Source organism: Accipiter gentilis, chromosome 4 (assembly GCF_929443795.1).
Source record: "Accipiter gentilis chromosome 4, bAccGen1.1, whole genome shotgun sequence".
Taxonomy (NCBI): Eukaryota; Metazoa; Chordata; class Aves; order Accipitriformes; family Accipitridae; genus Astur; species Astur gentilis.
The window spans coordinates 29364481-29386994 of NC_064883.1; the positions used below are offsets into that span (position 1 = coordinate 29364481).

A 22514-nucleotide genomic window follows, 5' to 3' on the forward strand; every position below is an offset into this window, starting at 1 on the left:
TGGTCAATGGCTGCTCAATACACATTGTTGGTATACTGCAGTCATGCCCCATGGGGGAAAGCTATACCAACTCACTACATTAAAAAATATTAATGTCATATGAAAGATACCATTTACCTGAAGAAGTATTTTCAAATTGTCCATGTATCAGCAGTGAATCATGGCTCAAGAGCAATCTGAACTTCTTCAAAATGTCTGCGTATTGAAAGAGTCAGTGGACATCATGAAAACTTGAAGCATTTCAGCCAAAATGGTGAGATATAGGCATATGAAAAAAGGAGTTTGGAGTTGAAACTTACGGAACTTTAGCCATAGCAGTCAGAGTAGTCAGGACCCGATGAAAACTACCCCCTAAGCAATTTTTAAAACATGGGGTTTTTTACTTGTTAAGTGGAATGTACATGTTGCAGTTCTACTCTTCTTCCTCTCTCTTTCAGAAAGTTAGTTTAGAATTGATTTTCATTTCTCAAAGTGTTCATTATATACAGAGCCCTTTAGTGTGCAGTGGAATCCCACTGACTTCACGGCCTTTAAGTGACGCAAACGTGCGTAACCGTCGTGTCCATCTCTTTCCCTACAGCTCTCTGCTGCTTGCATTACCATTGAAGCCAGATACTCCCTTGACAAAGCAAATAGTGATTACTTCTCTGCTTTGTGGTCGTCTGCAGACTATATGTCTTCCTTTCTTCTTTAACTTTGTGGACACCTAAAAAGCCCTCTTAGATTTTTGTCTCCTTGATCTTTTTTATAGTGTTACATCCTAAGCTAATGGCACTGTAGTATACATAAAGAATTTCCATTTTTTTAAAGTTTAATAATCTGTAGTTAAAATTACTTTGGACAATATTGTTACTGCTGGGTTTGAGTTAATACAAAATCATATTCTTGGTGGTATAATTTGATATAAAACTATTTCATTACCATAATCACTAGGATTTAAATTAGAATTATAAACCAACACTGGCTCAGGAGTTAAGTCCTATGAGCTAGGGAAAATTAGGCTGACTTGCACTCCAGTATATAACTTCCACATTTTATTCTGTACATACAGATTAACTAATAGTCTTCCTAATAGCCCAGTTCTGATTTTAAGCTGCAGTAGCTCTATTTATTAATGGGAGTTATTACTAGCTTTCACTGGCATGAGATCACAATTAGGCTTCCTATCTTAATTTCTCTCAGTATTATTTGGCCAGAAGTTACATAGCAGAAGCACATCACTCTGGATGCCACAAACTAAATTAATTCTCTAGGGGAGAATTTTTTATTTCAGTAAATCAAGTTCGTAGCTGAATCCGTAAAAGCAATAGAAGCTTCAGGTGTGCATCAGGGACAGAATTTGGGTCCATCATCAGCCACAATTGTGTATTTAATATTCCAGGAGTAAATCCAGGTTAGAGTGATTGCTGTTTTTCTAATTGACCGTAGTGAACTGATATGAAGCCTCAAATTACAGTGAACAGTTTCCAAAAAGGCTACAAATAGAATTACTGCCTGTGTGGGACTACTTACTGAAGGGCCTGCAAGAGTGTAGTGTTATATTAAATTAGAAAAGAGATAATAATAAAAATAATAAATAATAATAAATGTATTTTTTCAGAGTCACTTCTCTGTGAAGAAAGGAGCTGCGGCCTTGGGTATTGGTACAGATAGTGTGATTTTGATTAGATGTGATGAAAGGTAAGTAAAGATGCCAAATACAGCCCTTTTTATCGGTACATAGAACAGGTGCTTAGCTCAGAGAGAGCATACAGGATGCAGTCAGCAGTTGGTATAATTCGTCACAGCGCTGTCATCTTTGACAGCATTACACTGATTTATCCCACTTGAGGAACTGGCTCGGTCACTGGCTTCTTTATGAGTCAGTTTTGGAGCTCATCAAAAATCTTAAAAGTTCCCTTCCTCAAGAATTTCTGGTACTTAGTTTTCCTTCATCCTGAAGTGAAACAAGATATCAAACTAGCAATCATTCTTCACACATTCTGCTAAGAAACCAGGAAGAAGCTTGTTTTGGTCAAAATAGAGTGTTTAGAGACACTCACGTTTTGATCCATTAAAATGAGCTGAAGTGGACCTTCTATGGGAGTAAAATATGGAGGAACATTTGCTAATGTAAGTCTGTTTGCTTCATGCCCTCACCATCTTTCTCAGCTGGACTACATTTCCTGCAGTGCCCTTGATCGGGACATCCTTGCATTGGGATGTGGAGACAAGGGTCTTGGCAGCATTGTGGGCAGCATGGGCCAAGGAGGAGGATGGCCCCTGGAAAGGAGTAGCACAGCAAGCACCTACCCTGCAGGTCCCATAGGCTCTACAAAACTGGTGGTAGATAACTTCTTGCTTAACTCACCCAACTAAAAGGTTTTGATTCTCTGTGAAAGCCCGTTTTGAGAAACCAAAGGTATATTAACAAAATCAAAATGTTCTAATGAAGATTTTCAGCTTCAGGGAAAAAAAACTTTCTACGGGACAAAAATTAATAGAACAATCCTTATTGATTCTACTGAGAATCTTTTCAATAGAACATGCTATGAGTCCCAAATATCATTGTTAAAAGGTATTGAATTATTTATAGCTCTAGCATAAATGGAAGGTTTTGCTGCTATCAAAATACTGTGCTCCCACATTAAAAGAAGAGCACCAACTAAGCAATTTACAGTGCTAATCACAGCGCCTGCATATTGACTTCTGGACTTACTATCTCTTCATTAACAAAAGACTGAGCACACCTTGAAGAGGAATTAATGACAACATCAACACAACCAACACACATCAAAATAAACCTCTGATTGTTTCTATTCACTAAAGACAGACGTGGATCAATGAAGTCCTGTCTTCCTTTTCTTCTTGTGCAAATTCAGTGTGATGATTCTCTGTGAAGACCACAATGCTTACCCTGCCCACCCCGAAGTAAACAGCAGGATTACTGCATGTCTCACCAAATCCCAGCAGATGCTGCTGGGACAAAGCAGGTTGTTTGCACGGGATGTGGGCTGGTGCGGTGGAGACAACCCTCTGTGAAGATGTGGACCTGTGGGAGGGTGACGAAGCACCACGAGATCTTGTTGATGTTTCCAGCATGATCAAGCATATTTCCTGGTGGTTCTTCCCCATCCTGACCCACACCAGCCAAGTTTGCCTGGTTTTGCCGTGTCATGGGCCTATGTAAATGTATGGTGAATTTTAAGCCAGGAAAACCTGCAGAAAATCATGTTCTTTCTCATACCCCAGACTGGACAGCCATACATTGCCGTTGCCTCTTTTACTACCATGCAGTCATATTGGTAGCAGTAGTGTATTAGCTGCAGGTTTGGGGTCAAAACACTTAAGTCTGGTGTAGCAGCAGTGAAGACTGTACAGATGTGGGTAATATGAGAAGACTTTGGCATTAACACTCATTCTATCCTCAGTGTCCTTTTTGCTGCTGAGTCTCTTCTGCCTCCCCCAGTAGCCCTTCTGCCTCTGATGCTGCCTAGCACATCTCATGCAACCCCCTGCCACATTGTCTGGGTGAGGTTTGTCCAAGGACAAGCCTATTATTTTGCAGAGCATTTTAAGTGTTGTAGGTCATCTGAGCTTAGGTGTTAACACATGAAAATGCTGTGCAAGTAAGGAGTGCTGTCAGCTAGTTCGCTAGATTTGGAGCAGGGGGGTTGTGTGCTGCAGCGTGTGTTCGGACTATACTCAAAGCCAACCTACTGCTTGCTCCTTGGTAAAGCTTGACATTGCTTATATGTTGCACTGTCCTGGCCATGAATTTCTGCACGTACTCAATGTGACCGGGGGCTGGATAATCACTTGCCTTGGTAAAAAAATTACGGCAATGAAGGGATCTGCCCAGCTCTGTCTGTGTTCCTATGCACAAGCTCGATAAATCAGAAACTGTAACAGACCAACATCTAAGCGATGTATGGAGGAGGAACTCATTGCCTTCCTTTGGCATGTGTTGGTTTTTCTTTTTCTCCTTTATTACTCTAATGATCCCAGAAACAGTTTTTGAAGATAAAACAACTACTGCTTTTCTCTGAATGCATACGTGTAACTGGGGGGAACTCACAATGAGTTGAATACTCTTTAGACCTTGAGCTTCTGAAAAAAAAATCAGGGTTAATTTTTAAACTTGTAGAGCTTTCTATTTTCAATTATTTTTTAGTGTTTTGAATAAGTAAAATGCAGGGCAGATTTTGCAAAAAACCCAGCAGTACAAACCCATTTCTACTGAAATAATTACTTTCTTATTGTGAGCTGTGTAAGGATGAAAACTTAGAAAACCTGGCAGTATCTTATGACAAGAAATTAATAATACATTTTTTATTTATTTACATCCATCCAAATGTCATGAAAATACTTCAGTTTTTTTTAATGTAAAATCAAAAATAAAACTAATGGTTTTATTAGTTTCCCTGAAACTACTATTTTGAGCTTTAGTAAAGGTTGTTCTTTTTTTTATAGCAACAGGAAATCAGTGCTTAGTGAAAGAAAAAAATCTAAAAAAGTCTTTAAAAAATAATATTAACCTAAATGGACAACATTCAAAGCCAGTGAAGACGTTATTCCTGTAATGTGGGAAGCTGTCATGTTTGTATTGCTGTTATGTGCACTGTCTCTTCTTAGATAGTCTTGCTTGTGGCTAAAGCAAAGAAAACCTTACCCTCAATAATCAGCATCAGCACTGTTTTATCTTGTGTCTAGTTCATTTGCAGGATTTCATAAATTAGCCTTCAAGCCTTATACCACTGAGTCTGAACCTCAGGTAAATGGTTCATACTAAAGGCGTTGCAAATACAGTATACGGTCAATACAAAGGGCCTGACAGTGCATTTAATGAGTCTAGACTGGTAGCTTCTTCTCATACCCTGCTTCAAGCAAAGACAAACATGTAATGCACCAAAACGTGGAATAGTTGCCCTGAAATGAGTTCATCGCTGGGATGGAAACACAGAGACAACTGCTTACACCAGAGCTGAGTTGCACTGTTGAAGGCCATGCAGCTCATCTGGCGTTTTCTGTGCCTGCTTGAAAGGGGACCGTGGGATTTGGCACCCAGTGACCTTCTTGGGACCCTGGGCTGAGCCTCTCCCTGGGAGCCTGGAGCGTATTCCCAGGGCTGTAATGTCAAACAGGACCAGGAGGCTCCATGGAGCAGCATCAGTCTTTAATGGGGGTGGCCACAAGATAACTTCTCTCAGTTACCACCACAATATTGATGCAAACTGGTTGACAAAATAATTAGGGTAAAAACTCAGACTAATGGACAGCGTCTTTCTGTGTTCTTCAATGCTGCATAAGCCTTGGCCAAAAAAACACATTGTTCCTTACTTGGGTTTCCTGTTAAGTGAAGAAGTAACAGCAAGAGCTGATTTTGAGGTCAAATTTCTGATATAACTCTCTCTTGCTCCAGAGGGAAAATGATCCCATCAGACCTTGAAAGAAGAATTCTTGAAGCCAAACAAAAAGTAAGTTTACTAGCTTTTCTGCTTCTAAAGAAGAAAAAAACCCAAGAGTTATACAGCTCATTGTTTTGCTTTCCTTGGTAAAACAACACAGGCTTGCCCATTAACTTTTGATTTATTTCTCAGAAATGTAGCCTGGCAATTAGTGAGGCAAGAGTTGCTGAGAATATAGATTCAGAGCTACTTTATAATCTCCATGAGCTGTTTGGCTTTTTTTTTAATATGTTGTTCTGCATAACATTCTCCTTTTTTATATTACCAGCCTATGATGTAGTTTCTCAGCTGAATATTGACAAAACCAGAGTAATCATTTGGGGAATTTGTATGTATTTTAATGCATTGAAAATATTCCTTATAGACTCACCAAATCAATGGAAGATAAACTAAAATCCACTCACCTCTAAAAATGCAGTTTTGTATGCGTTCATTAACAGAAGCTAGAATTAAAACATCAGATTAAAGTATGCAGTGAACTCGGCTCTGTGCCTTCAATGTTTATGTAAATAGTCATTAGACACACAGCATTCAAAGCTCATTAATAACACAAATCTTCATTAAAGGCTCCCTTTTTCTACGAAAAGCAATACAGTAGATAAAAAATAAGGCAAAGTGACAGTGGAGTGCCACTCAAACCTACTGACCCTTGCAGAAGGAAGTTTAGACCCTTTTGATAGTTTAAACCCCAGTTCTGCAAAAAATGTAGCCGTTCTTTAGGTTCGTAGCTCTGAGTACTGTTTATGAAATCAACAGAATTACAAATAAATTTAAAATGAAACACTGGTATGAATCATGGCAGACCCAAGACCTCATAGCGCAAAAGCCACGTGATGGACAGCGAGTGCTCTTCTGCGAGGCACAGCGTTGAGCGGATGGAATCCGAGAGCCCCTGGCCTCGGTGGAGATGGCTGTCTTTTCCTCAGAAGAGCTGTCTCCCTGCTCTGCGAGAAGGAAGGGGCTGGAGGCGAGCCCCACACCTCCCCTGTGCACTGTCCCCAGGAGACACCCCCAGACAAGATGGCTCCCACTGACAGGACTGGGCCACCACACCTTCAGACACTCGCCGGGATAAATATAATGCAGCCCAGGGCGCAGTCCACCGGAGATATTTCTTGGACGGTGGTGCCTGGGTGAGGTTTGTTTTACGCGGCGGCGTGAAGAGCAGACCTTCTTGTTTCGGTGGTGTGGAGCAGGATCGTTCTTTTGAGCCCTTACCTGTCTCGTGCATCTCAATAAATGGAGGATGCTGGTTTGGAAATTTGCTGCCACCTTAAGGTAGAAACTATAATATCGCTAGCATCTTGAACTAAGAGAAAACCAGTGTAATGTAGCAGGGATGTCCTCTAGGAGACACTTGTGGGCTCACTGTGGAGGCAGCACAAGAGGAGTCGGGGCTGCTGCAGGCTGAGGGGGCTGCAGCACTCTCACCTTGACAAATGCCTCTCTGCTTTCTTGCAGGGATTTGTTCCTTTTCTGGTGAGTGCCACGGCTGGGACAACAGTGTACGGGGCGTTTGATCCTCTCATAGCTATTGCAGACATCTGCAAGAAATACAAAATCTGGATGCACGTGGATGTAAGTATCATTTTATGTGGGGGGCTGGATTACAAGGTGTATCAGTATTAATTTATTCAGTTTGGACAGTGTCATCTTCTACAAAATCGCTGGTATTTGGTTCCTGTAATTAAGTCTAACATCCAAGCACTGACTTCCCACTCCTCTGAAAGGCTCAGGTCAGGGGGACATTTTAGGAGCTGTGACGGTGCAGTGCTTTTAGCAACTGGGACACTTAAGATGACCTAGTTAGAGTGCTTTTGGCCTTCAGCTTTTTCTCTAAATGCCATTAGTACAAGAAATACCTGAGAACCATACTGAGCACTGGCTCAGCTTCTGCAGCAGCTGCAAAGTAAATACATAAGGTAAAGGCTACGTTTGTCTGGAATAAAGTACCGCAAATTGCTGAACAGGTTAATGCAAATGCTAGAGAAATTTATCAGATTGGCTGCTTAGCTTTATCTGGGCTCTTGCCAATAAATCTTTCTAAAGGATCATCTTTCAGCCCTAGAATGGCTTTTGTGTCATTTTTGCAAATCCTTTCTCCAAAAAGGATTGGTAATTGAATTTCTGTAGGGCCGGGTATCTTGCTTTTGGATTACTGCGTCAGCCAAAATCAGTCCAATTAGAGGAAGAATTCATATTTACCTTAAGCTACTTCTCAGTCACATGAAATGCCTGCCTGTCCCAGATCTCAGTGAGCGAAAGCAAATGGGTAGGGGGCAACCAGTAGTGGTCTGAAATATGACAAAAACTCACTAGAGCAGCTGAGATCCCTGTCTAGTCTGGTTTGTTATCATCACTTTATCACTAAAAAAGAAAAGGCAGCTTAGCCAGGAGCAGCTCTGCAAGTCATTAATTACAGCATGGGGTAGCCCAATGTGTCAGTGTCAGAGGAGGTGGCAAGGGAGGGGTTAGCAGATGATTAGGGTGGGCACTCTGATTATGGGCTATAAACTGCTGCTTCTGAGCTACTGGAAGAAAATTGTTAGCACAGCTAATGCCTCCGGCCCCATCTGCCTGGTCATTTTGGAATGTGCCACATCAGCAAGAAGAAAGAAAGGGCCCCAAACTGATGTGAATGCACAAATGTCATCACAGAGGAAAGCAGAGTTCTCTTCTCGTTAAGATAATGTGTCTTGCCTTCTAGGGAGCATGGGGTGGCGGGCTCCTTATGTCAAGAAAACACAAATGGAAGTTAAATGGCGTTGAAAGGTATGATTTATTAATGCTAATTAAACACATTTATTAAATGCATTTTAACACACTTAAGAGTATCCTAGCAATGTCTATAAATAAAAATAAAAATCAATGTTATCTCCAAGATACAGTATGAAGAAATTACGCAAACTGTCCTTCCAGTTGAAGTAGCATTGCTAAGTGCCTTTGTTCAATGCTACAGTAGTGTGGTATTTTGTTTGGTAGTACAAACAGCAGACATTTCTTGTTTGCTTTTCTGTTCCTCCCAGCATACACTCACAGGTCCAGAGTGTTTTCTGCAGCATTCTCTGATTCAGCATCCAGCATGAATTAGCAATTGCATTTCTCTAAGAAATGCACGCTGAAGTCCTGAATATAAAAGATGGATGCACCTGCAGTTTGGACAGGTGTCCTTGCAGTCACTGACCACTGTTCTATTACTTCTGGGGACATTACCTGCCTCCAGGCTGTGTTAATGTCATCTTCTCGGTAAATCTGTGTCTGGATATATACACAGTTGTAGTCATGAGCTCGTGAACATTACAGATACGTACAGATGAACGTAAGTGATGCCAGTCGACTTCAGAGTCTGGAAGGACTGAGCTTAAAAACAGCTGCTTATTCAGAAACTTTTAGTTAAGCTGTGGAATTCCTTGCCATAGGATGTTAAGATTCACTTGCATTCAAGGAAGGACAAACAAAAACGGTTCAGGACTTTTGTGAACCACAAATGAGTGGGAGCTCAGGGAGTATTTAGAGAAAGTTCATATATGCTTGCCCTAGTTTGTATTCTTCCCAGGCACCTATTTAGGCCACTTGCTAGAGGCAGTATACTGGACTAGATGAAGTCACTCTCACATTTGTGTATTTTCTGAAGCTCATGCTGTTTGAGAGTAAATTATTACTCCCTTCTGCCTTTTTTATCTCTAAATCAAATTGCTGTTCCTTGCCAATTAAAATTAGAAACAACTTCCTCATCCTGTTCAGGAAGATGAGGAGGATACCTTGATGATTCAGTTCCTTTGTCATATATCACGCAAAATTTGGAAAGCAGACAATGGTTCTATGAATTAGATTTTGTTACGTTAAGACTGCCTCCAGCACTCCAAACTTACATGTTGTGTTAAAGGGACATAGGTCCAAATACCTATAAGTTATAAAAGTTACAAAAGTTATAAAAAAGTTATAAAAGTTATAAAAAGTTATAAAAATCTACCCAGTTTCCTGTGAGGACAGAGTATGAAAAAAGTGTTTGCCTCTTAAACTGCTGTCCAAATTCTGCTGGAATGAGAAGTTCAAGCTGAATCTATATTGGAGAATTTTCCAAATATGCATTAGATCCAGAACCCCCCTGGATTTTATCTAGTGCTTTGATAAGCACCATCTCCATATGTTTGGCAATGAATTAATGAAATTTGTCATTTCCAGTGCTGTTCCTCTGCTTGATGGACACAGCGGCTCATTTCAGTTTGTCCAGGTCTCAAATGTGGGTACCTTTAGAGCCCCAACTTTTATGGACATTCCTGTTTTGTGGTAGATATTAAAGTACAACCCGATCATTACAGGTCTGGATAGAAGAGAACTGGAGCTGGTACTCATGTTTGATAGGGAAGAGGGGTACAAGGAGGAAGCATTAAATGGAGCACTCTGTGCTCTGAGTACTCACGTCCTTCTGGTAACAGGCAGTCCAGCAAAAGTACTCCTGTCAAAGGCAGGAGGAGTTGCAGGACCGTCCTTACCATGCCCTCCAGTCTCTACATGGCAGATTTCAAGCTGCTGCAATGCACCGTGAGGGAAGCATGTCCCCTGGTGTCTGGAGCAGATAGGTCTGGCCACCATCAGGAGTTTCAGTCTGGTGTCCGTGTCCCAGAGGCTTGGGTAGGGGGTGACAGCTACATGAGAAAAGCATGTTTGCAGCTGAATGAGTGCTCCCATACAGGGTCTGGGCATCCTTCCCGGGGCTGTGGCTGGTCAGCGAATACACCTCAGTCTGTTTTTAATGATGGCTGAGGACCAAATTCTGCCAGTCTTGAAATTCTCCTGTAACCCATTTGAAAACTCTAAAGGAATAATTTTCCTCTTTTTTTTTTTTCTATCATCTGTGACCCACAGCCAAAAAATCACATAGGTGCTTGGTGCCCAGTTATTTGGGCAAACATGAGGTAATTTAAAAAAACATCTGTGGATCCATGTAGCTTTTTTACTTCACTGTTTGTCTCAGTCAGCAATTTCTTCAAGCACATACTGACGACTAATAACAAATTATAGTTTGTTATTATAATAACTAATAACAAATGAAAAATGGTGATTTTTATTTTACATAATTCATTTTTCTGTGTGCAATTTGGATATAATTGGGGAAATAAATGACCTTAGGGTAAATTAAATGTTTTAGGCAGATAATTAACATCTGGCTGTTGTCAGTAAATAATCCTTTTGCTTGAGAAAACCCATACCACTGCTGTTACCTAGAAGTCTCAAAGAATTCCTGCCTGATTCTGCATAGGCATAGGTAAAAATTTAAAAGTATCATATCAAAGGAAATTCATAGACCTGAATGCATGTTCAGAATCATTAGCTTTGGTGTTGTAATCAGATGACTGACTCTGAGCTGATTAAAAGCTGCCAAATACTTGAAAAGCCAAGCCAAGTGGCCAGATGTTGCCTGTGGAAGACTGTTCCCTACAGATTTTGCATCAGGCACTTGCACAGTCCCATTTAAATAGCAAAGAAGAAGGCACAGAAGTGCAGCCCAATGTCCATGTGAATTTTGGAGTTGCTTGCTTTGAAGGAGTGGAAGCAATTTGGCAGGAAATTATAAGGACATGCATAACCCTATAGCACTGTGTCCCAGTCCTACAAAGGAAAATACTGCCAGATTCTAACATGCCCACCTCTGTTCACATAAATGTTACCTGCAAGTGTGTCCTGGGTCCTTTAAGTTGTTACATGCCCCAGTTGACTGATTTATACCAATTTATACTGTCAAAATTCAAATCACTGCACTACATGAAATCCTGTGCACTGTGCATCCTTGGCAGCCTGCCAAATAGGATGCAAATGTATACATCTATCAGCTAATCATCATATGTAATAATAGTAATTAAAAAACAGCTAGTCAAGCATAACACAAAATTAAAATAAACAACTGGACAATCTTCCATTCAGCCCTTGCCACAGTCCCAAATGCCTCTTCTCTAGGCTGTATTGCAACAGCACCCTCTTTGTTCACAAGATTTAGGCTGACAGCTATTTTTGCAATCAGTGTGTCCTGAAGGGAGGCAGGATCAGACTCCTTTGTGGAAGGGTGGATCAGTTCTATCTTTATTACTGCAGTAATTTTGGATCCAGTCCTCCAGTTGTGTGAATTACCATAGCCAAGCTAAAATTAAGGAGCTGTGAAAATTTGCCATCAGCAAACCAATGAGAAAAATTACTTTGGGCCAGGTTTTCCAGGTTACTCAGAGACTTAGAGGTAATCAGAAGTATTTAAAGGAATTTTAAAACAAGCCTGTGTGAGCTACTTACCAAAATCTTGCTGAAACTGAAATCAATGGGTGGGAATATGCTAGTTTGCCAGCTTCTTTAATCAGCTGTGTGACTAGAAAGTTCATTGGTCAAGTGGGTGTTTTTCGGAAGTTTGCCCTAGGTTTATAAAGTATAGATGACTCCCTTGAATGTTTAATACTGGTTAAGTTTAGTGGATAGAGCAATTATCCTGTGGTAAATTGCCCGGACTGTCTTCCAAAACCCAACTAGAGTGGATTATGTCCCTTATGAAGGCATTGCTTTCCTAATGTCAGCCATGATTATTTTCAGCTTTGCTTGCTCAGAAAAAGGTGTACATTGCTATATGTTCATTATTATTCTAGTCATTTCTAAATGTCTCCATGGTTTCACCACCATAGTACAATGTCTGAGTTTCATGTGGTTTGCTGTTCCAGGGCCAATTCGGTGACCTGGAACCCTCACAAAATGATGGGCGTCCCGCTGCAGTGTTCAGCACTGCTAGTAAGAGAAGAGGTATGTCCCAATATACTTGCTTCTCTGATCCTTTCTGACATTTAGCTTCTGAAAATCCTGGATATTTTCTTCATAACTGTGTCATAGGCAATACTTGCTGATGTGATGAGGATTATAAAAGAAAATGAGAACTAGACCTCAAGTTACGTGCTCGGGCTATGACTGCAAAGGGAATTAAAGCAGCTGGCTAGCAGAAATTATAGATCCAGACAATGGCAATATCTTTACAGAGTTTTGTGGCTTTCCATTCAAAATGTCCATAGTTAAGTTGTGGGTGCATAGCTGTGTAACCTCACTACTAATCGGTGTGTAGTATAAAATGTAACTGTAGGCAAACTCTAGTCCTCTTGAGATGAGTGGTATGGTATACGTGCAGCACAACATTTGGTCCAGAATCTAGGCATCATTACACTTTCTAGACTTTTATGATAGATATTTCCACGCAGTTCTGATCCATATATCCACTTCGGGGCGTATGGAAGTAAAAATGGAACACTAAATTCACTTGGAATAAAAAGTAGAAGTTTCATTTAGTACTAGAATTTGAATTACCCTTCAAGCCTGTAAGTTTCATATAACCATCAGTTACTGGGACAGCTGCTATACAACCACCACTTACTAGACCAGCTATCAAAAAGCTGGTTGCTGTTTTGCTAACAGCTGTACAACAGATTATATACAAAGTGATTGCACTTAAGAAGAGAGAAGCTGGCTTTTATTTGCCCTCTGGGTCAGTTCCCCGAGACAAATCCTGCCTGGCTGAAGTCAGTACCATCCTTGACCTCTAGTGAGAACAGATGGCTCAGATTAGGAGAAAATCATTTCTTTTTCCCTCTCATTTTACTATCTCAGTTTTGAGTTACACATAAAGATTAGACTTGATGATAAACAGTTTTGATTCTTCTTGGACTGGAAATTGCAGTTTTAGGCAACAGCCCCAAGGTGTACCTTAAACTTGGTTGAGGACTTAACTAGAGCCAGAACATGACTCTCTGCATTTCACTTAAAAAGTTAGAAAGGAAACCTCATGCTTTCATGAGCCAGGTTTCTTCACCTTGTTGGCTTCTGGCCCTCCCACAAAGCTGCCTCTCAGAATGGTATCTTGCAACCCAGAAATAGCTCTAGCTGGCTGTTTAAAGGCCATATGCTCTTCTGTCTGTTCAAAGCTTTCTATACTGCTTAAGCATCCAGTCTGCAGCTGAGGGCTCTGCAGAAAACAACTGTGCCTACAAAGAAAGAAAACAATGAAAATCAGGATTTTAGAGACCAAAGCAAAGTAGTGTGATATTGTTTGGATTAGTCACCAAATTGGCTTGGTCTGACTCAACCAGAAAAGATGCTTTCCAAAAAAAAGGAGGAAAAGGAACCAAAACAAAGAAGAAAAAGCAAGATCCAAAAATGAACTTATGCATAATGATGCTAGGAAGCACAGTGTCCAGCTTTTTTTTTTTTTTTAAATGCCTTAGCTCTGGGAAGGCATTACACATCCCTGGATAAGGTACCGAGGTGTCCTGGGCACTGAACGGGATATGAAAATCTTAGTGCACTGAGCAACTAAGTCTGGTGTTATCCTTTTTTTTTTTGATCTTCCCTTTGCACTTGGACACATATTCTACTGAATTTGGGTGTTCATAATTTCTCACCCAAAGCAACCCTCAAAACAGTAGTCACATCTGTGCCAACATCACTTTTTTGTGTCTTTGTTTCTATAAGGGATTGATGCAGAGTTGCAATCAAATGCATGCTTCCTACCTCTTTCAACAAGACAAGCACTACGACCTGTCTTACGACACGGGAGACAAGGCTTTGCAATGTGGACGGCATGTTGATGTCTTCAAGTTATGGCTGATGTGGAGGGCAAAGGTAGGACTGCTTGCAGTATCTTTGCATTAAAATAATGCACACCAGATACAGGGTTTTCTTCTGTAATCATCCTTTTAGAAAATGTCTGACCTGAATTTCCCATATATAACATGAAAGAAAGAACATTATTATTTTCTGGTTTTTTTATACTTTTAACAATTTAGCTTCAAAGCAGCACACATGATTTTGAAACTTGAACTCCATGGCTTTGCATAGCATTTACTTTGTGTAACTGTAGGAGTCTAACAGCATAAATCATACACCTAGGAATGTTGTTACAAAGATTTGTGGAAATAAAAAGATGTTTTAATGATATTCAGAAATTAAACATGATAAATCAAGACTGGAATAACTCATTTCATTGCATGCAGTAGATACAAAGTCATCTTTTGAAGGAGTAGAGGAAAACTCATCAAAATCTGTGTTCTGGGAAATCTGAAAACACCAGCTCTAATGATTAATTCATCTATATTTGTAGAATGTTGCTAAATAAGTTCTTCTGTATACTTATCCAATCTATTATGTCACGTTGCCTCAGGTTTCTTCAGAGATGACATCACTGTTTTCATTTCCAGAAAACCTTAAAGATCCTCATGTACTTCATTAAAACTCTGAAAACAATTCTGAGACAGTCATCAAATGTAGCTGGAGGTGTGGGAGTCTGTAAAGAAAGATGCAAGTCTCTGTGGTCACAATAACTGTTGTGCTAACTGGGGTCTCCAGAGGGGCAGGCAGTTTTAGCCACATGTCTTTCTTTTACTCCAAGCTTTTCTCCTGGGGCTGTGCTAGCTCTACCCTGTTCTGCAATGTCTATACACAGAGGGATAATGCCACAGGCTTTTAAGTCAATTCTGCACTGCCAGAACAGATTTAGCAGGGACATACATCCGTTACTCAGAGACATTTCGTCTTCTAAACCCCATTTTTCCAACATGCCTTCTACTGCTTTTTCTCTTCTCACACCGCGCTTGTAATATTAATGTTACAGAATAGGATGTGTGTTTCTTAAACAGTTTATCTATTCCAGCTGTTTATTCCCCTTCCTCCCCCATAAAGCTGGATCCTTTGTTTGTGGCATCACAGCTGGTGATTGCAGGAACAATTATGATGTCACAGAGATTGTGACTTCTGCCAGAGAAGAAAAAGCAGGATTTGCTGCAGCTCTTAAAAACACAGCTTCTGAGTTTATATGGTGTCTATTATAGAAGAAGAGAGAAAAACACTACAGAGGCAGGGCAGTGTCTAAACAAAAATGTACATTTTCACAGGCATCAGGCCGGGCTCTAAAAGCGTATCTGCCCGTTCTGTGTTTAATTAAAAAAGAAAAATTATTCTTGGAAAAGCCCCCAGCACATCACCCTGGAAGATCAAAATCCCCTATTCTGTAAATAGCAGGAGGCTCCCCATGTCTGGAACTCAGCACCTTCTAGAGACCCTCCTTTGTGCCAGTCCAGCCTGTCCAAAACCATGCTCAGCCTCTCTGCAAAATCTACCGAGGGCACACTTCATTGGAGGTGTTAGCAATATTTTGCTGAAAACCAAGCTAGTACCCAGTGCTTATTTTGCAGAGGTGGCTATAGGGAGGTCAGTGGCAAGAGCTGGAGACAAATGAGCTCTGCTTAGCAAAATGTCCTTCATCTCATAGAATCAGATCCTTGATCTGTCCCACAGAGACTTCTGAGAGGTGACTTGTGCTGATGCTTTGGCAAGTGCTGCATGGTCCTTTTGCTCTTCGGGTTCACAGAACAGATAGTCACATAACTTTTTTCCTCCCTCTCTCTAAAGGGAACCACAGGATTTGAAGCACAAATTGATAAGTGCTTGGAACTTGCAGAATACCTGTACAATAAAATAAAGAATAGAGAAGGGTATGAAATGGTGTTTGATGGAAAGGTATGTATTGCAACTTCTTTTTCACAGCTGGTCAACAGCACTTGCCTTAGTCATCTATTGGGATACTACCAATAGGTCAAACCAAACAGCACCTGACAGAAAGCAGTGTCCCGTGTAACAAAACCTGTTGTGCCACTATCTCTCTTCCTCATGAGATCCAGGGACAAGGGAGATAAGGCAGCTGTGCCTAAGTTTTCAGTTTGCTCAGTTTCACCCTGCTGAAACTAAACACTGGCATCTTGGGCTAACGCAGCACACACACAGTTAGAATCAGCTCTTAAGCAATAGAAACTAGTTGCAGTTTCCTAATAGCAGCGTCTGTTACAAGTGGGCATTACAGTGCCTTGCACAACTCTGAAAGGACAATTGTGCAAAGTGCTTTTATCAGCATTCTCAGGTGGGCAGTCACAGGGGACCTGCAGGGACCTGGGGTGACCAGGAGGGACCATCTGCACTTGCAGTCCCTGCTGCCATGGGGTGCAGCACAGTGGGGCAGGGGCTAGCGTTTCATGGGAGCCCAGCTGGCTCACGTGGCAGAAGTGACACCACCGTGTGGGGTGCAAATATCTCTAGGCATGTTGTTTCTGTGGAGGGAGTCCAGCTGAGATGGGACCCCTGGCTGCCAGGTGCTCAGCTGGAGCACATTGCCCAGGGCAAGGTGGTGCAGCCCAGGTTGCGTGGCTGTACCTCTGAACTGCACCCGGAGTGTCCGGTGTTTGGCCATCTCTCTGTGGGCAAACCTCTCCAGCTGTGATGGCTGGGGACAGGCCTGGTAGAGACCTCTGTTACAAAGTTAACTGGTGTTTTGCCTGTAAAAGAGAAAAAAAAGATGTCATTTTAGCTTTTTCTGCTCCTATTTGTGATGGCTTTTGCTCTCTGTACTTGCCCTGGAAGGTTTCGTCTCTCAGAATGTTACTCCCTGGTAGCGATCACTTAGTGCATGCCTAAGTGCTCTGCAGCACAAGGATAAACGTCACTATGTTTCTTCAAGCAGAGATCATAGGCTCATACCCACGTGCCACTGTGTTATTTATTTCCCCAGCCTCACACATCGTCACTGAATTTGGTCCACTGGGTCTGATGATAAGTAAAGGAACTGGCAGCAGGAGTTGCGGTAACTCACACATATAGCATCCAGCAAAGAGGAACATAGCAAGGCAGGCAACTGTTGGGAGATTACAAAAATACACAAAATGTCAACTAGTTCTTACTTTATGCCTCTCTACTTGGTGCTCCCATGTAAGTTAAACTAGCTAAGACACTGTGGTGCATGCGTATTAATACAGCAGCTGGCTGAATCAAACGGAGAAGTAATAAATTTCATTAAATGTAAGAAAATCTTAAGACTGTCTCATGCACCACCTGTGACTCCTGTTTACAGAACCAGATTCTATATTACTCTGTCATGTAATAAAAGTAAATGACATGGTCCTCACCTCTGAATTATCCATAATAGACTCTTGTCTTAGCCATATGATCCCTTCAGCCTCTGGAGGGGACAGCACCTACAAAATCTAGATGCCTCTCAGTAGGTCATAAATATATTTGCACAGCTGGATGATGTGTTTCCGCATCTGACACCCTGGGAATAAATTGCCTAAAATTATCTTTTCTGCATTAATAATGATGATGACTCTCAGTGGACCACAATAATGCAAACCGTTAACTGTTGTCACAACATGATGTATGAGAGGGAGGGAAGGCATGAACTTAATTGCAATTGAGATATTATGAGCATTTCTTACAGTGTAAACCATTATTATTCTGTGTTTAGCCTCAGCACACAAATGTCTGCTTCTGGTATATACCTCCCAGCTTGCGCAGTATGGAAGACAATGAAGAAAGAATGAGCCGCCTTATGAAGGTAAGTAGTGTCCTCCAGGACATCATGCAGAGAACAGTGAAACCCTTGCAGGCAGGCAATCGCCAAAATGATCTCACAGGGCAAGGTCACCTCGTGATATTCTGGCAAATGACACCTCTGTGGTCATTTTACTGCAGGTTGGTCTGGTACCACTTTACTCTGGTCTCCAAGTTTGGTACTCCCTGGGATTGCCACATCTCTAGAGCACTTACTTGTACTGTGTATATTTACTCAAGTTACCGTGAACTGCAATCACTAAACCCAGCATGTGCAACAAAAGCTCAATAAAACCATGGCAGTCTGGCATATGAAAAGAAGATGGAAAACGATTGTAACAGGATGTTTTGAGCACTACAAAAAACAGCTACTGTGTCCCTGTCAGCAGTGTTGAGAAAGTAGGGGGCAAATTCCCCAGTGATTTTAAAAGCAGGACAAAGAAACAGGACAAACTTAGTGTCTTTCACTGAGACATTTGTTCCTTAATGGAGTTTAGCATTTCTATCAGTGTTGGATGTCATTTCATTTTAACTGCTTCTTGTAGCTCTTCATCTTTTTTTTAAAAAAAGAAAACATACTCTGTGTTTTGTTATTATTATAACAATAAAGATGATAATAATGGAAATAGTTAATTATAATAATAGTAATCACCATCATCCCCTGCTTTTTGTTACGCTGCAGGTGGCACCAGTGATAAAAGCCAGGATGATGGAGTATGGCACGACCATGGTGAGCTATCAGCCCCTGGGAGACAAAGTGAACTTCTTCCGGATGGTCATCTCAAACCCTGCAGCAACTCACCAAGACATTGATTTTCTGATTGATGAAATAGAACGCCTGGGACAAGATTTATAATAATTGGGTGTGAAAGTCTGTTCCTGGACCTCTAAGTAGACAATTAAGTTGTCACAAACTGTGCGAATGTATTTGTAGTTTGTTCCAAAGTAAATCTATTTCTATATTGTGGCGTTGGAGTAGAGTACAGTTTAAAATCAAGAAACATGGCTCCTTTAAAGTCCTTTCCTGAGTTTTAGAATGCCTCCTTAATAATTAGCTGCACAAAAAGCTGCATTGAACCAAGTAAAGAAGAACAGAAGATACTTAAAATTTTATCCCCAATTTTAACACACAGACTACTTTAAATTAAAAGCAATCGGACTGAATTATGCCAAATTTGCCCAAAATGATGACAAAATCAAATTGGGGGAAGTGGTAGGGGGAGGTGAGAAGCAGAGTATACAAGCTCTATGTTTAAAAGTGAAAGTATTTTGCCTTTTTCGTAGTATTAGAACAGAATTTCTAATTTACCTATAGTAACATTTCAAATGTATTTAAATAGGTATAGTTTTACAAAAGGAAATATATATATATAAAAAAATCCTATTTTGTAAACTATATATTTTTATTTTATATGGGTTATAAAACTGCAAGGACAGAAGCTGAAAATTAACTAGGATTCTTTTTCTTTTGATGGAGGTGCCTCAAATATTTATTACTGCTTATTTTAAAATACAAGCCCACATACCACATTCTTAAGAGGTACCAATACCTCATTTCTCCATGTCATATGGATTGTACATCTCCAGGGTTGATTACTGAAAAACCTCAAGAGTACTGCAGCTCTTAAAACCACTTAATAAGATCAATTACAGTACAACAATAGGATGCTATTATTCCTAATTATGTTTTCCACTTGGCCTAACTCAGCAGACGCACAATCAATATACAGTGCTAACCAAGACTGAAATAAGGTTGTATTTGGATGGTTTCTGTGTTCTGTGGTAAAAAAGCCTATCCAAAAAAAGTCACATGTCTGAATAAATGCTTATCTCATAACCATTTCTGCTATGAGCAGTCCAAAATTAAAATTGACTGAAATTCTTACTAAAGAAATAGCATGAAACCTCGCAGCTACATTAAGAGGGTAAGGACTTCTTACAGATGTACAGGTCTGCAAGACAAGGCCTAAATTAAGTGTGACTGTAATCTGAGTGACAGGGATGGGGTCTGAGTAACAAACTGCTTTGTCAAAGGTTTTCCTGGTGCTGGACTCCATCCTTGTCTGCAACAGCTTTTGAAATGGCAGAAAAAATTGAGGCTACATCTGCCTAAAACAGCCCACGCGGAGCCTGACAGCCTTTTCAGAAACCATGGGCACAGCTCTTGCAGAATTCAGTGCTGCATCATTCCTTAACATTAGAGGTGACTATGGCATGGAAACTGAAATTTATCCTCTTTCCCCCAACGTCTGGAAGTGTTGGTAAGAGTTCTGCGGCTTGGGCCTGTCTACTTATAACCCTACTAAAGTTTTGGTTTTAACTTTGCCTCAACGGCCAACTTTTGTTGTGAAGCAATATTGTTTTGCTGTCTCTGAAATACTTGAAGAGGAAAAAAAAAGAAGTGCAATGTGGTTTTAATTTCATCTAAAATAGATAAATGGAGTATTGATTCAATGTAATATCATGAGGACATGAAGTAAGAGGAAATAAATTGTGTCTGTAATTGTGTTGCCTTTATTATATTGATAGTACTGTTTTGTCACCTCAGATTGAGGCTGTGCACTTTAGATTTAAACTGTACAATGTTGCAAATCAACATGTGTTGCTGTATAAGCTTGTACAATATATTATTGATATGTCATTATTTGTGTGGTAGTAGTATTGACTCTTGATATTGTAAGAACTGCATTCACGCCAGTCCCTCTACTATATCTTTGCTTGGTATTAACCTCTGTCCTCGTCAGCTTTTGGGCAGACCTCTCACCTCACTTGGGTGGACTTCCATTGCTACCTGCGATGCATAGTACTGCAAGTCAAGCTATAGAGCCGATACCAATTCTATCAGGAAGGACTTCAACGTGACCTTTGCTAAACGTGTCAAAATCAGCAGACTAATCACTGAAATACTGAGTAGAGCAGCAAATTATATTCTTTTTCTTGCTGGGAAAAAGGCAAGCAAAGAGCCTAAGGAAGTAAAAATAGTACAGGGACAATGATGAAGGTGATCAGTAGCCTGGTTACATCTTGCATGTGCAATTCCATTTTAAAGTGCGAAGTGCAAACAACGTATTTATTAGCTGTATATGCCAAGCCAAGATTTACATTCAGTGTTCCAGGAGAACCAGCATTTTTTTTTCCACGTTACTGTACTTATTGCAGCCAGGAAAGAGCGGCATAGCAATCTGTTCTTGTGTTTGACCAAAGTATCTTATCTGTGGTGTTGATCTAAATCCAAATAAAAGTGAAAAACGTGACTTTGGGTCTTTTCATTAGCAGCACTGATGGGCACTCTGAGCATTTCTCACTTGAGCCATTTCAGAGCAAGGCCCCAATAAAGAGAATGTTTAATTGTAACTTTCTGTGTCTCCTGCTGGATTTTTTTTCATTAGAAGATCCATTCTGTTAATTATTGTAACATTAAAAAAAAAATTCCATCACCAGACCCTTTTTGAGGTGATACTCAGCAGCAGCATATAGGTATAAATCTGCCATCTGGTATTCCTTTACCTTATCTTTACAAGACAGATTAGTTGCTTTGTTCTCCTCAGACAGGCTCAACAGGTTTTTATGTTTTGTTTTGTCTTTTTATTCCACGAGCACTTATCCCCAAATTAACCATAGACTCTAATCAGCCTGTGGCACAGCAGTGAAAGCAGTCAGGGCACTTTCCAGGATGACACAGACTATACGATAGCAACAATTTAAAAGGGCCATGAAGTAAAAAAGACAAAACAACTTGATACAAACACTAAGATTTTAATACTCATGTCTCCCCTGGCCCAGGGCCTCATTCCTCCAAAATCCACCACCTGTCTGCTCTATTTTCCTTCTACCCTCTGAAGTGCTGCCCAGCGTGATGCCAGCAGCAGAGAAAGAAAACAAAACGATGCTGCGACAGCAGCAGCAGTCGGAAAGCTTATGCCTGAAATGAGATTTTCTGTATCATTTCTTAAAGTCTGCAGCAGAATTTGAGATGAACGCCTATGCCAAGTACCTGCACAAACCCCAGATAGGAGCTCTTTAAGGAAATACAGAGAGGGAGAAGATGTGGGGATAAGATACTATCCTTACCCCAATAAAGCTTTGTTTGACACTGGGAGAGGGAGCACTGGTTTAGTATTGAGTACTACCCCCACAGGACTGCATGAAGTTTGGGCTTTGCTGTAAATCTGTTGCACTCAGACCTGCATGGAGTCTCCCTGAGATATGGGCCTGGAACGGTTTTGCCCAACGAAGTTGAGCACAGAGTCCTGGTTGTGCTCAAGGAAGGCAAAGCAAAATTGCCGAGCAAGAGGGTGCCCAAGTGCCTGCTCTTTGCAAAGGCTGGTTCCTCTGGCATTCTCCTAGGAGTAAAAAAGCTCTGGTTTGCTATTTCTCTGCTACTTACCACAAAACCCCCAAAAGAGCACCCTGCACAGGGAGAAGAATCATGGACCTAGAAGAGGAGATGACCTAATTTGTTGCAGCAGCATATCGGCACGGTGATCTCACGTCTGCAGCTGGCGGGTTCCCATGCTGCTCTACAGTCCCATAAAGCTCCCAGGAGCCGTTGCCCCTATGGGACACTCTGCCTCCCCCCACCTCCCACTGTGCTACTTCTGCCTCTCCGCACCAGTGCTGTGCTCCACCTTTTCACCCCTCTCTTCCCTCTTGCCCCTTTCCCACAATGTG

At 40.9% G+C, this 22514-nt stretch overlaps 1 protein-coding gene across 3 annotated transcripts in view; it reads left to right on the top strand.

The window, feature by feature from the left end:
* GAD2 (glutamate decarboxylase 2) overlaps nucleotides 1–21165 on the top strand; it is a 41759-nt gene extending 20594 nt beyond the window's left edge. For all 3 annotated transcript variants that reach the window (XM_049798249.1, XM_049798250.1, XM_049798251.1), the window contains 9 exons: nucleotides 1601–1680; nucleotides 5402–5456; nucleotides 6909–7025; nucleotides 8155–8219; nucleotides 12149–12227; nucleotides 13941–14090; nucleotides 15876–15983; nucleotides 17758–17847; nucleotides 18526–21165. In XM_049798249.1, coding sequence (XP_049654206.1) covers nucleotides 1601–1680; nucleotides 5402–5456; nucleotides 6909–7025; nucleotides 8155–8219; nucleotides 12149–12227; nucleotides 13941–14090; nucleotides 15876–15983; nucleotides 17758–17847; nucleotides 18526–18699 — 918 coding nt within the window. In that variant the 3' untranslated portion in view covers nucleotides 18700–21165. The remainder of the gene's footprint in view (nucleotides 1–1600; nucleotides 1681–5401; nucleotides 5457–6908; nucleotides 7026–8154; nucleotides 8220–12148; nucleotides 12228–13940; nucleotides 14091–15875; nucleotides 15984–17757; nucleotides 17848–18525) is intronic.
* Nucleotides 21166–22514: the final 1349 nt, after the last annotated feature.